The sequence below is a fragment of the Phyllobates terribilis genome, unplaced genomic scaffold, assembly GCF_046119375.1.
Source record: "Phyllobates terribilis strain yellow unplaced genomic scaffold, ASM4611937v1 Scaffold_4__5_contigs__length_816908805, whole genome shotgun sequence".
NCBI classification, from domain to species: Eukaryota; Metazoa; Chordata; class Amphibia; order Anura; family Dendrobatidae; genus Phyllobates; species Phyllobates terribilis.
Window position 1 is genome coordinate 112,406,077 of NW_027362764.1, and position 15,968 is coordinate 112,422,044.

Sequence of the window (15,968 nt, forward strand, 5' to 3'; positions counted from 1 at the left end):
TGCTGCTCTCAGATTACATAGCAAAAACCTAATAACAGATTCCCTTTAAATAAAGTAATTTACAAATTGTTGATTTATCACATTATCTAGCAAATTAGATCCGAATGTCTGAAAGTTGAGGGACCATTTAAATTGTACTCACTATTTTTTATCCAGATCACAACAGGTCATTTGCAGCATGTAACTCCACTGTGTTCTTATTCTATGTAGACCTCAGATATAAGACTTCCAGGAACTCCAGGGCAGGCCGTTCCGGATTAATAGAGTATTACAGTTCATACAGTGGTAACAAGCCAAGCACAATGTATCAGCGGTGATTAACAAGCGGCATCATTGCTGTAAAATTACACAGATTTTACTCTCCTTTATAGGCGGCACAAACAACCCGGCATAATGGTCTGATAGATCTGCCCATAAATGTTTCCATAAACATAAAAAAAAACGAACAAATAAGAAATTACTATTGAATTTCAAGGAGAAAAAAAAAGAAGAAAAGAAGAAAGAACTATGTTTACTGATATTATATGTTAATATTAAATCACAGAAGTCACAGCAAAGCAAAAAGTTCAGATGGTGCAATTATGGAGGAGAATTAATTCTGATAATACTCTTAAGTTAAGTAGGGAAAGCTTTCTCCAGAAGATCACGATGTTATTACCGTATACTGTACTTTAACTGTTTATTTATTCGCTGTCCGCAGGGCCTGATTTACAGGCAATAAAATGCAATCACTTCACAAGCCTAAAGGAGGAATCATTTGCTAATGGAACTTTTAGCAGATATGGGACCACTGACATGAGGTAATTCTTCTCAGGAACGGCCCGCGTCCTACTTTATCACGGTAAACATTCGCTAACGTATACATTAAGGAAAAGTTAAATACATTATGACCTCATAAATATTCCCATCAGTCAATAGGCTACTTAATGTTAAAAGACCAGACTCTATCAGTCATTTAATACTTAGGTAATTATTATATAAATTTAGACTGCAGGACCATAGGGACAATCATAGGTGTCCGGCACAGCACTCGTTACAACTCTTTACCAAGCGGCGGTCCGCTTCACATGCCGCCTTCTCCAAGACTGCAAGCCCACCAACCCTGAAAACAGGCTGCCCATAATTGTAGGGCATAACGACAATACTATAGGCCATAATTATGCCAGTCATACAGTAGCAATGCCCTTTAAAGGGATTGACTGCTACTTGTAAAGCCATTATAATGGGCCTAGATTAAAAAAAAGAGCCAACACACGACCAGTGCCGCTTCTCAAAAAACGCTTGACAGAATGTCAACGGGATCAGACGCTTATTGAAAATGGAGGCATGGCACAGATTCGATGGCTGATTTTTTCTTTTTTTTTTTTTAACCACCCCGGGACTATAAAAAAAAAAAAGTTTACAAGTAGTGGACAAGAAGACCTTTATTGCCCATATACAGCTGTATATTGTTATACAGATCACAAAAGAAATATATACAATTTTAGATTTACTTTAGGTTAAAATCACCATTCAACACATTATGGCTGCATTGTTTCTGCATCATCAGAAGAACACCTAAAGGGAACCTGTCCGGCTGATTTTACTTCTGAAACCAACGGTATGGCTGTATGGGTCCTAGTGCAACAATAAAAAATGACATCTGGATTGTGGTGATCTGATGGGCCAGTGCTGAGAAATAAAGCTTTGTAAATTTGCCTGGAAGAGCTTTGTGGGCGTCAATGTACCTCAGAGTGCATGGACACACCCAAATGCACTTCCAAGCTAATTTGCATGATATATTACTTCCACTCTATATGGCCAAATACGTCCATTTACCTGTCCAAGGAAAAAAAGGTGTTGTTTTGTCCTCAGTCAGGATGACGTGTCTGCTCTGCGGCTACAGCTACCATTTTTTTTTCCTTTAACCCTTTGGCCAATGACTGATGTATACCTATAAAGTGCATACTTCAGTTACATGCTCGAGAATAATCCTGATGTATACTTCCAATATACAAATGTGAACAGAGTCTAAAGCTGGCCATACACATTAGGTAGCTGATGGCCGAATGATGCTTCAGGCAATGGTTCGGCTGACAACCAACTCGGCCAGCTCTCCCATACACAGCAGCGCTCCTGTGTTCTCCAGGGAGAAGAAAGCGATCGGCAAACTGAAATCGGACATGCCGATCCACCATCTCCACTGATGATCAGTTGACAAGGCCACCATACAAAGACTGTTGGCCGATCCCATAGATAACAGTGGGTTTGCCTGATATTAGGGGGGCTTAAGGGACCTGTTTACATTACAAACTTGGCACCCACATTCAGAGGTTTCACCCAGCAGAGCCATAACTGTTACGACATTGTAGAATTATGCTTTCACTTGGCTTTTAGGGTCTGTCCATACAAAGTCTTTTGTCGTGAATTTCGAAGCAGATCTGCTTCACAAAAAACATCAAAATCCGCTTCAAATATTCTTTGAATAAGCTTCATACTTAATAAGAATCCAGCTCGTATAACTAATTTTTCTGATGAGGTATTGAAAACTTCATTGCAGAAATCCAATGCAGATCCCTTGTGGAATCCACATCAAACCTGACACTGTTAAATCAAAAAGCTTAAAAAAAACCCCGCCTCATATCTGAAAACCTCATAAAAAAATACATGGTTTACAGATGTGGATTTCTTTTGAAAATTATGTCGAATTTTCCACCATGAAAAAAACTGAGTGTGAACACCCCTTAATTTACAGTCAATCACACCAAAAATGAACAGGTATGGACAATTGTGAGCTAATCTGTATGGCCTGTTTCCTATCTTGAAATCACTACATTTAATTCCTATTATATTTAAGGAAGTAGTTAAGAGATTCATTGAGAAGAGATGAAAATCGGCAAATAATCGTTTGTAAGAATGCTCAGTATTATCGGACTATGACAATATGCTAGCCATCACCCGACAAACTAGCAAAACGCTTGTAAGGTGGGGGATTAGACTGTTTTACAGGTCCAATCAGACCGGTCAATTTTGTTTAATTAATGAGCGGTGATCCACTATATACAAGTCGATCAGTGTGCGCTTAGGCGCCTGTTTACACAGGACCAAGTAGAACGACGAGGAACAGAAGAATTGCGAATGCTATTGCTCTGTCCCTATACAGTATCATATTACCAACAGCACATCCCGTTTACATGGGGCGATGTGCAGCCGACAACAATCAATTTTATGCATGATCTAATCGTCCACTAAACATGGCAAAAAATCTGGAACTAGCATTTTCACCAATTATTGGCTTGTCTAAATGGGCCTTATGTCAGCATAACGGCATCATCATGAGCAGCACATTGTCCCATATAAACAGAGTGTGTGCTGCCGCTATCATGATGCTTCATGTGGACAGGACAATCATATTAACGATTGTTCTGTTTCCATCGGTCTGTGTAAACAGGCCAGTTAACGCTAGACGATCGAGCGCTACGATCCATCAACGCTCGTTAAGGGGTCAAAATCGTCTAAAATAAGATCTTACCGGTCTAGACAACCAACACTGGAATAATGTTCCGCTTCCTTTCACAGAACTCTTCATCTTCTGTGTGTTTTGTAAGTTTGGGGTTACTGATATTGGATACAAAGGCCATGATTCATCATGTGCGTTCTTTTCTTGTCTTGTGGTATTCGTTGTTGTGGTTTTTTTTGCACCAAATGATTCAAAAATGGCAAAGGCAGTTCATGAATTTTGGCAAAGTCAAAAATGCTCTTTACTTGCATATTCAACCAAAAATGTTTGTGACTTTTTAGCGCAAAAAGTTGTGCATTTTGCAAAATGGTGCCAAAAATGGAGTACAGTTGCGCCAATGTTGCCAATAGTGAATCAGGTGAAAACATCTGGAAACCCTAAACTTAAGCGTACACATAAAAGAGGCTTAAAACAGGCACAAATGGATAGACTATCAAAAAAAAAGAAGAAGCAAAACACTAAAAACTCAAACAAAACAGGGGAAGGCTCTTATGGAGAGCTGGAGATTGCTAATATTCCTCTTGTGAGAAGGCTGCAACCTTGAAGGTCTTAAAACCTGACCAAATATAAAACTTCCAATAGTTTGGAAAAAGCACATCGAGCTGTCGTATCAATTGACTACAAATTTCTGGTGTCGTCGCTGACGGTGTCCTTCGGAGAAATATACAGCGTCTTTATCTCATTCTCTGTCAGGGTGAATTGGGAGATTAAGATGAAAGAGGGACATTATGTAGTTCATTGTGATCATTATTATGCAACAAATTCTCTTCCACTTTTGAAGAAAAAGAATTTAATTGTTGAGTTGGAAACAGAAGGAAGCAGGAAATTTATACTCCTTCATAAGAAATCTCGGCAATATATCCCAAGCTCCAGTGACGGCCATTAGCTTTGCACTATATCAAACATGACTGTATCTGGCTGCAGAGAAATTCATATTTCTGAACTCACTTTAATTATCTCGGGTTGTACTGTTTGAATCTCTTTCCCATATACATTTGGCAGAAATTTACTTAAACTCATATATAATGGCTTGTAGTCCAGATATGGATTAGATGTAGATCCTAAAATCAAATCAATTCAGACACAATTCTTTTCACTATTAAATCTTACAAAACGATGAATCATCCCAGGAACATTAAAATTATGACCTTATCTGAAAGCGTCCAGATTATTTTTTTGGTTTTCAACAGCATCTCAAGCAACGGCACGGAAAACACATAGTTATATAGGGTGAAGAAAGATCTGGTGTTTCATTTTTATCCCTTGATCAAATGCGGTTGTCAGACTGGCATCCATCAGTGCACACAAAGGGAGCATCAAAGGGGTTGTCCACTTCTTGCCCAACCCCTTCGTAAAGCGCACCTGTCAGCAGGATTGTGCTTAGTAAACCACATACACTGTCAGGTGGGCGCCGTTACACTGAGTAAAATGATACCTTTGATGATGAAATCCGTCCAGTGATTCCTTTATAATCTTTATTTTTAGTTCTGCCATAATGAGATGTATGTGCTCTGGTGCTCTCATTATGTATTCCTATCTGTGCCTTGTGACAGGTCACTGTGCTTTCAGTGACCAGCCTACTGTTTTAAATATTGAATGTGTAATTTCTGTTCAAAAGTGAAAATTTACATTTCCCAATATGGCCGTCGCAGCGCGCGCGTGCATAGTAGCATCTCGGCAACCAAAAGATGCTACTGCGCATGCGCGGGCAGCCGCAACCATATTGGGCGGAAAATGTAAGTATAATCGCGCTATTGCATGGGGCAGGTGCGGGATTCTGGGGCCACAACTGCACCTCAGATGGCACTGTGACGCCTATGGGAGGGGGGGGGTGGTACGCAAATGAAGACTGGAGGAGAGTTTTCTTCCAGGCACCACACGTCCCAGAGCCTGGAAGACCTCGTTAACACAAAGGATTAAAAGATGATTTCTCAACAACAAGACAGCAGCTAGGAGGCATATAGGGAGGGCTATTTGAACAATCCTATTACCTGACAGATTCCCTTTAAATATCTGATGGTCACAAGTTAAAAATCACCAAAAGAAGTCCAAACCTGCCTTGTTCTGTATATGATTAGTTTTCTTTAAATATCAATATTCTGTACAGTCCTATAATCACTAATGTCAATTAAAGTCAATGGACATTTTCAGGTTTTTACAGTAATTAACTTTTTCCATTCAATATCATGTGACAAGTGAGTGACATACCATGATTGCCATTTACTCAAGAAACTTCTACTTTTTAGATTGTTTCTCCTTTGTCAATATTCTGCTGTCAGTAGATTAAAGGCGTATTCCCATCTCTGCACATCATCTCCTGGCCACAGCATAAGTGACATATTGCTGATTGCAGGGGATCTGACCACTGGGCCCACAATGACCCTGAGAACAGACCTTTAAATACTCCATTCTCATGTTCTTGTTCACAATCAGGACCCCCCTTTACCTTATATACTTTACATTTTTCAACATATGTCAATTTTTAACGAACTCTACAATCACTATTTGTGGTGCTGGGCTAAGCATCTCACAGATATCCTTTATTCAAATACTTAAAGCCTTTCTGGTTTAGATCATGTTCCCAGCTGTGTTGTGGTTTCTGTTTGTGGTGTACACCACAAAGGAGTGCCAGACCCATTATATACCTGATACCACTAGCAACTGACAGACCCCACTAACTTACAATGGGGTCTTTAGAGTTCGGTCATGGTGTCCATCATTTTGATAGGAAGAATAGTAAGGAATTATGTAAAAATAGCCTTAAAGGAAATCTTTCTGCAGAATTGCACACCAGAAACTATTTATACGGTCATAGAGCTCTTTCAAAGACAAGTCCGGCAATACCTTAACATGGCCAGTTTATTCCTCCATTACTAAGAAATCAGAGTCTAAATTGATTTGTAAATGAGGCTAAAGAGCTATGGCAGATCTGAAAACTCTGTCACTCCAGCTCTATTCCCTGCCCAGTGCCACCGCCTCCTGCTTGACTGATGACTCCTTTGCCTGAAGTCACACAGCACAGAGGCTGTCAGACAAGCAGGAGGAGGCGGGGAATAGAGCTGGAGTGACAGAGGCTTCAGAACTACAAATAGCTCTTCAGCCTCATTTACATATCAATTCAAATACTGATTTCTCAGTAGTAAAGGAACGGACTGGCCAAGTGAAGATAATGCTGGACTTTTCTATGAGGTTTTACTGAGATGTTATTCCTTATAGGGCTACATGTACATTTAATTGTAATGATATTGGTTACCTTTCCCAACATCCTGCCCAAGAAGTAGTAGTGTCTGGCGAAGGAATCTCCAACGAGCATCTGTGCAGCAGGATTGGGGTACAGCAAACCCTCATTGGTGGTCTTAAAAAAACCCTGGTTAGGGTTAAAGCCAGATTTCAGCAGCTCATTTAAAAATTCCCTAAATATTCCTCCACCATCAATCCCGGCCTCATCCAGACCATGTGTGTTTAGTAAATGGACGCGGATTCGCTTCTTGAGATCGGGCTCTGCAAAGACAGATAAGGGAATTGTGATAAATATATCTAATATCTATATAAATATATAATATCTACAACATGTCTACAAAGAACACCAAAATATCTGGAGCCGGACAGTGAAATTCTTTTAATCCAGTATCTCATTAGGTTACGGTCACATCTGCGCTATGAATAGTATTTTACTGCTCTGTCATAGGAACAGGAAACAAATTCATCGCGGTAAAAAATCCATCACATGATGGAAAAAATGACCAGCAGTTTTGCTAATATCTACGACAAAGATATGAAAGAAGCCTTATCCACCATGAGTCTCCTACAAAATTGCAGAATAATGTGGAATTTGGCAAGTCAGAAGCTGACTAATTGGAAAGAAATGTATAGAAAATCTAAAACTAAAAACAATAATTGCACTAGTACTGCTACTTAATAGCAATTTTCCCCATCTGCATGTAATTGCTAAATATATATCTACACAAGATTTGTAAAACCACTACAATATATAGTCATACCTGCATAGTGGCTGCAGAGCTGAATAAAATTTGTTTTTTATTTTTTAATTTCTCCTCTGCATTGTGGAGATATTAGCTTGTAAAGTTTAGGATATAATTTATGATAAGCCCAACAGGACTTTACCAGGGATTTGTCTCCAGAAGAGTGTTGTTCTTACTCTGCTCGAGGTAGACCAATCATAAGCAAATAGCAACATACAAGGGGAAAAAAGGACACGCCCCCACAATAGCTTAGAACAGGCTTTCTCCAGTGTGAGACATGTCATGACAGACAGTCTGCTCTCCTCACTGATCTCACTGCAGAGCAATTACAAGTGCTGGGCGTAGAGCAGAGATGAGTGTGATTACATGCACCTTTCATTTCACAGCAATCAGTGTGAGGGAGTGGAAGTACAGCAGAGCTGAGCTTTGTTTCATTACAAGCACCTCTGCAGCTCTTCTCTCTCAGCATTGTTAGCTCTGCTGTATCACCTCCCCACCCTGAAGGCGGTAAGGTGAAAGTTCAAAAAGTGTCTCCTCAGCTCTACTTCAAGCACTTGTAATCACTCTGCAGTGAGAACAGTGAGGTGAGCAGACTGTCTGTCATTACATGTCTCTCACAGGAAAAAAGCCTGTTCTAAGCTATTGTGGGGGCATGTTTTTTTTTTCCCTGTACGTTGCTGCTTGCTTATGATTGGTCAACCTCATGTATGGGAAAAAGTGCACTCCACCAGTAAAAAATCTTCGGTAACGCCCAGTTGGGCTTATGAATTATAATCTTTACTTTACAAGCTAATGTCACCGCAATGGAGAGAAGAAATTAAAATATAAAAACTATGTTTTATTTAACTCTGCAATCACTATTCCATCTTGAAGATATTTAAGATGCACAAACTCTAAGTCTGTGGGGATGAACACAGCTAAGATCGCTGCTCTGGTTTGCTATAAGAAGAACCATGGCAAGAACTGAAGGTATTCTTGATGCAGAAAAATGCTGGTTTACAAAAAGCAAGTTTCAGTCCTGGCAGGCTTCCATACTAGCAGGTGACATCACAGGAGTAGTGCTAGTTGTAAACTATATAGAGATGACATCAATCAGGGAGATCACATCATTACCGCCACATTCACTGGAGTTACAAGTATCCAAAAACAAATGGACAATCAGATATACACTGTGTGCAGAATTATTAGGCAAATGAGTATTTTGATCACTTTGATACTTTTTATACATGTTGTTCTACTCCAAGCTGCATAGGCTTGAGAGCCAACTACCAATTAAGTAAATCTGGTGATGTGCATCTCTGTAATGAGGAGGGGTGTTTACTAATGACATCAACACCCTATATAAGGTGTGCTTAATTATTAGGCAACTTCCTTTTCTTTGGCAAAATGGGTCAGAAGAGAGATTTGACGGGCTCTGAAAAGTCCAAAATTGTGAGATGTCTTGCAGAGGGATGCAGCAGTCTTGAAATTTCCAAACTTTTGAAGCGTGATCACCGAATAATCAAGCGTTTCATGGCAAATAGCCAACAGGGTCGCAAGAAGCGTGATGGCCAAAAAAAGGCACAAAATAACTGCCCATGAATTAAGGAAAATCAAGTGTAAAGCTGCCAAGATGCCATTCGCCACCAGTTTTGCCATATTTCAGAGCGTCAACGTTACTGGAGTATCAAAAAGCAAAAGGTGTGCGATACTCAGGGACATGGCCAAGGTAAGGAAGGCTGAAAAACGACCACCTTTGAACAAGAACCATAAGATAAAACGTCAAGAATGGGCCAAGAAATATCTTAAGACTGATTTTTCAAAGGTTTTATGGACTGATGAAATGAGAGTGACTCTTGATGGGCCAGATGGATGGGTCAGAGGCTGGATCAGTAAAGGGCAGAGAGCTCCACTCCGACTCAGACGCCAGCAAGGTGGAGGTGGGGTACTGGTATGGGCTGCTATCATCAAAGATGAACTTGTGGGACCTTTTCGGGTTGAGGATGGAGTGAAGCTCAACTCCCAGACCTACTGCCAGTTTCTGGAAGACAACTTCTTCAAGCAGTGGTACAGGAAGAAGTCGGTATCGTTCAAGAAAAACATGATTTTCATGCAGGACAATGCTCCATCACATGCATCCAACTACTCCACAGCGTGGCTGGCCAATAAAGGTCTAAAAGAAGAAAAAATAATGACATGGCCCCCTTGGTCACCTGATCTGAACCCCATAGAGAACCTGTGGTCCATCATAAAATGTGAGATCTACAGGGAGGGAAAACAGTACACCTCTCGGAACAGTGTCTGGGAGACTGTGGTGGCTGCTGCACGCAATGTTGATCGAAAACAGATCAAGCAACTGACAGAATCTATGGATGGAAGGCTGTTGAGTGTCATCATAAAGAAAGATGACTATATTCATCACTAATTTTTTTGGTTTTTGTTTTTGCATGTCAGAAATGTTTATTTCTAAATTTTGTGCACCGATATTGGTTTACCTGGTGAAAATAAACAAGTGAGATGGGATTATATTTGGTTTTTATTAAGTTGCCTAATAATTCTGCACAGTAATAGTTACCTGCACAAACAGATATCCTCCTAAGATAGCCAAATCTAAAAAAAAAAACACTCCAACTTCCTAAAATATTAAGCTTGGATATTTATGAGTCTTTTGGGTTGATTGAGAACATAGTTGTTGATCAATAATAAAAATAATCCTCTAAAATACAACTTGTCTAATAATTCTGCACACAGTGTATACAAAAACAAGGGACGTACATGGGTTCATACTCTTGAAATAAAAATGATTATTATAAATATTACTATTATAGTAAGGTATGTATGGGTCAGATCTTTACACCTGGCCACTCGTCCACTAAAGGTACCTTGATCCAGAGTTAGCAAGAAAGCATTGATTTTTTTTTATAGATTTTTATTTAACCCTAGATATTTTTGGCTATGTAGATAAATCTATATCTAGACAAAAATATAATTTTTTTTCACAAGAGAGTCATCAAGAGTTGAAGCCCTCCAAACGGTACATAGTTAGGGCAGTACTTCCAGCAACACCAATTATCAGAGGCGTTGGAGTTACATAGACGACACTGTTCTAAAAGAATCCGTTCCTCTGCTTGCCAAAATCCTTAAAAGAACCATCGACTCTGGCAATAAAAAGGAACTTTGTCATGTTTAGTCACCCCACCTGAAAACCTATGTTTGCTTCTCGTTGTCTTCTCCACAGTGACAAACGCGTTTCAGACTTCTGCTTCAAAGATGGCAGCTGCAGTGGTATAAAGAGCAGTGCTAAATCTGCACCTCCACAGCACAGGAAAGGCAGGGATGGTGTGGTTCATACTCATCAGCACGCTCCTCATGCCATTGTGGCAGTCATCGTGAATGCAGGAGGATCAGAACGCCAGTCTTGGTGAAGGATGCAGTAAGGAAATTGTAGGGCACCAGGTAGGGTGACTGCACATATTTACATATTTAGCCACTTTTCATTCCCAGTATGGAGGGTCGCTTTAATGGCTGTAGGTTTTGCTGATGTATTGACTGCAATTACATAGACATTTGTGACAATCTTACTTGCTTTAACAAGGTTTACAAGAGCAGCAATGAGTAATGTCTTATAAATCAGAAATAACCCTAATACTGACCATTCTCAGGAGATAGTTTATCATACGCATCCTCGTATATGTAGTTCCTCCTAATGGTGACATTAATGCCATCTAAAAATGGCCCATCTCCTTGTACTTCTTGCTTGTCCGCATAGATGAGTCTTTGGAAGATCTAGAAATGATGAACAACATATGGATAATTTGTGACGTCCAGTCTTGACAGATTATAATGAGTAGAGCGAAAAACTGACATTTTCTATGAAGAGCAATAGATTCACATCTTCTATGAAGAGCCTGCATACAAACTGCTGGAAACGTATTGCTCCTTTACTACAGATATAACTTCATTCTCCTTCAATGACTGTTTTTCCTTGGAACATTACAACATTTCTTTAGCGCTATATAAGGCGTTGTTCACACAGGTGTTTTTGTCTAAGTTTCGGACTGCCAAAACATTGGAATCTGCAGAGCTAGTCCAGAACTCTTGCGTACCATCAGGACTCAATGATATGGGTCCAGCATTTCGGTTATAGCTCAGTTATAAATGGTAGCCCTCATGCTAATGTTAACTTAGCCTTAAGGTGCCCATACAAACTCAATACCTCTTAGTCACCCCACAGTTTTTCCTCCTAGCCCATTAAACATATGCACACTCCATTCATCAAAGCGTGCATGTGTTTTCACTGCAGCAAGGGTAGGAAGCGACTGGAAACACCTCTGGACATATCTTATCTTCCCAGATTACAAAGTGATTGGGTGATGACATACAACATTGCCTAAAGGTCCACTTACACTATGTGGTGCACAGCGTTAAATAACCGCCAGCACACAACGTGTTTGCAGGTCAGCGGTTGTTTAATAGCAGTCTGCACGTCTGATGTGCAGTGAACAATCCAACAATCCATAATAGAAGGTTTGGTGCGCACAGGCTTCCATTGTTGTCGGCAGCACGGGTCATGTCTACACAGGACAATGTGCTGTCGAGAACGATCATCTTTTGTGCAAACCAAAAATAGTTTCTCCCAACAAACGAGTGTTGATCGCTCCTTGCCAAACTCCTTCATGAAAGTCGTGCAGTGTAAATGCACGTTAATCCTTCTTTCCCTCCCCTGACATCATATTCTTATGTTTTGTAACAGTGGTCCCAACTGTGTTGTTTAGCCAAAATTCGACAGGTTTTTCAGACTTCTCTCCAATATATATGGACACAATTAGCACTGCAGTTCTGAAATATAGGAATAAGACAGCACATTGCACAGTGTGGACCCTAAATGGGAGAAGCATAACATGGTATTTCCCAATACCATGGTCTGTACTGTACACATATGATCATTATTTGGAACTTTCCGTGACCCAAGAAATAAGACTGGACTCCTAACAAATTATATAAAATAGGACACTTACCTTTACTCTTTCTTCAAAAGGAACTACAAAGGGAAGTTCAGTCAATATTGCTAATTGCCTCTCTTCAGAAACAGACAGGGGTGCTGGCTCCATACCCACTGCAATGGGAGAAGACAAAGATGATGTTAAGTTCAAGTGCAACGACTTCAAATAACCTGAAAGCCATTGTATCAAGGTGACAATGTGATGTGTCAGTGGAGCCAAGTTCCTGTACTTGATATGGTTCTAGAGAGAAGACACAATTGGACTATAGGCACATGCTCTGTTTTAGGCTGTATTCACACATCCATAAGTCATGGTCTGCAATTTCTGAATTGGCCATAGGTGTCTTGATCGAACTCCGCAACCTCAGGCATATATGAGGCTTCCAAGTTGGGGTCAGGGAACCCGGGGCCAGTCCATGCATCACAGCCCGTATTCCAGACCATGACACACGGATGTGTGCATCTGGTCTTCATTATGAAATAATAGAAATTTTTTTGCATTTTTTTTTAATAACTACTACTGGACCACCTACAGACTTCAAAAATCCAGGTGGCCCGTGTTCTACTCTGCAGTGACTTTCTAAAACATAACTGCATAGTAGAGGAGCAGAATGACATTGTGCAGCTGTAGGAGAGGTGAACCAGTTGTCAGACACAGCTGGACTCCCCATAGATAAGGCAGAGACAGTTTCATTACCACCTCTGCCTTCTCTATCACTGTATACACAGTACTGAACAAGCTCTGTGTATACAGAATAGGAAGAGCTGTCTGCTCTTCGTCCTCCGGGCCCAGTGATCATATGATTGCTGGGTGTAACCAGGGCCCTCAGCTACGCAGAAACGAGGCTGAATTTCCCCTGTAACTGGGGCTAATACACCAGCACTAGTTACAGCTAAAATTAGATAAAAAAATGATTTAAATGTTGAAAGGTATTCGGAAATAAATGAAAAAAAAATATATATATATATATAAAACAGGGAGAAAAGAAGTGTCAATGTAATGAGTAGGCGGCTATTTTAATATACTACAGTGATTAACTCCCAAGGCAAAACAATTGTGATTTGCTAATTAAGTGGGTTTAGGAATCTATTCATACTGACATTTTCTTCCTTCTTCCTTTATTTTTTTCTATTCCTAGAGAACCCCTTTAACAGTTTTGATTAAAGAAAATAGAGGTGCCCTATAGCGTCCCTTTTCCATCTCCGTGTATTGCCAGCAGTAACGGTGTAAGGGTTAATAAATGTATAAACACAGAACTGCGTGTACAGCAAAGGTAAGCCTCAATTAGAAAGCCGGGGCTCAATTACTCTGGTCAATTAGTCACGCTGATCTACATTTCACCATCAAGATCTCAATATGTGGAGAGAATGATGGTTAGAAGATGTCAATACACACAGCATTAGAAGGGCCGGGAATGCCACTTAGCAGAATGAGGGGTCAACGGGTAAATACGGCCAGCTGTCCTTATACTCCACTCTCCAAATCTGCTTCTGCTGGCAGCCAAACCAAGCACACAACCTTATTTGTTCCTTGGTGCTTTATAAACTAAATCAGCACAAAGTATGGAGTACTGAGCAACACACAGCAACAAAAGCACATGGACGTAAGGATCTGAAGGTCAGAAGACAAATGAGAAGTCTACATGATCTCCACAATGAGTAGAGGATATTAATCAGAGCAGAGATGTTCCTGGGGGACCACATCTCTCATCTGTAGGAGTATCCTACGTCACATACATCATGCCATCCCTTCCTTACTGATCTACATGTGCTCTCAAAAATAAATTCAAATTTAGGTTTCTTAAATCCTAGGCCAAACTGATAAGGGTGCAGGAAGCTCAGATCTATGATACTGTATGTAAGATCCTCATCTACCTGGAAAATAGCGAGATGGGGAAAATGGACTCAGAATGGGTTCTAAAAAAAGGAAGAAGCAACACATTCTTATTCTTTCAATGGTCTCTACACATATATCAAATGCCGCAAAACGCCTATTCCACCAATCACTGGCCACAGAAAGAATCTATCTCAGCCAGCGATTGGCTGAGCACCATTTCCTGGGCATTAACATGGGACCTGTGGGGGATCCAGCAAGCCTGAAAACGAGAGCAGGGAGGAGAGGAGAGCAATGCTTCTTATATTTGTCTAACCTCCTCTAAGATACCGAAACCCTGATAGATAATAGAAATGCAAGCCGAAATGTATTAAGACAATTTAATTTTATTAAATGTATAAAACTGCAAGACAAAGATAACACACATAATGATAATGGGACATCACAGATAGGTTGAAAAGAAGCAGGGACACCTAGTAGATATCTTATAAAAGACCAAAGTGGTAGCCTTACTCATAAGTACTATATGATAATTGACCATAGTATATGAAAATATGAGCTAAAGGGTGTATATAAAATGTATATACATGTGTGTATGTACCGTGTATATATATATATATAAACACACACACATATATATATATATAACGCGTGTCCCCTGGATGAAGCATTTCTTGTGAAACGCACATTCAAATGAGTCTTCCTGGGAACACTCGTTAATGATAATCTTGCGGTCTAAACAGGCTCCTGATCATGCGACAAATAAGCAAATTGCTCATTAGTCATCGTTTTGCGAGGACAACGGTAGCCTATCTGTAATTGATCGTTCAGTGTTGGCCTTGTTAAGGTGTGTTTTCACTTTGCAATGTGCAATGTTAAGCGAGCACCCATGCAAAATATATTCACCAGAAGGTGGTTGTTTTATAGCCTACACGCTTTGATACGACCACTGAACTGTTTAACACTGCACATCACAAAGTGAAACTGCACCTTAATACTGCTTCATGTCAGCAGGGGGCATCTGTAAGGTGGCACTACTGTGTATGCATTAAGTGACCTTACGATTATGGCTAACATCTGGAACAATCAACATTTTATTTTAAATAAACTGAGGTTAAAAGCAGCGCCGTTTTTGGCGATGTGGCCAACATAATAAAGGCTATGTTCCCACATATTGTGTTTTTTTCAGTCAGAAAACTGCAGTAAAACTGATCTCTGGCAGGAAACCAGCTGCGTCAAAAACGCAGGTTTTGCTGCGTTTTTTTATGCTTTTTTTCACTGTCCTCCTGTCTCTATTCATGCATGTACATAAAGTTCTGTGATAAAAAAAATATCATTCTAATTTTGGAATAGTGGCGGAGGTGAATTGTTCAGGAATAGTTTAGACCAGGGGTCTCAACCTCGGCTAGGTATATGGGCCACACATGGAAAAAATTTGAATTTGGGGGGCCGCATTCTTTGTTCAATGTGACATTTTTAGTGATACCATTTTTTTTTGTATACACCTTTTGAACACTTTTGCCGTGTTTATTTTTTTTATAGCTTGGGTCGTTACGGATGTGGCGATAAACGTGCACTTTTTTGTGTTTACTTTAGTTTACATACAAAACAGCATTTTTAGTGCCCAATATTTTTTCATGCTTTATTTTTACAATTTTGTTTCCCCCAATT

General features: G+C 40.0%; 1 protein-coding gene across 1 annotated transcript in view; it reads right to left on the bottom strand.

The window, feature by feature from the left end:
• UBE3C (ubiquitin protein ligase E3C) overlaps nucleotides 1–15,968 on the bottom strand; it is a 150,022-nt gene that overhangs the window by 41,833 nt on the left and 92,221 nt on the right. The window contains exons 17-19 of the mRNA XM_073677688.1: nucleotides 12,480–12,577; nucleotides 11,115–11,247; nucleotides 6,753–7,000 (exon numbers count right to left, since the gene is read on the bottom strand). Of these exons, the coding sequence (XP_073533789.1) occupies nucleotides 6,753–7,000; nucleotides 11,115–11,247; nucleotides 12,480–12,577 (479 nt within the window). The remainder of the gene's footprint in view (nucleotides 1–6,752; nucleotides 7,001–11,114; nucleotides 11,248–12,479; nucleotides 12,578–15,968) is intronic.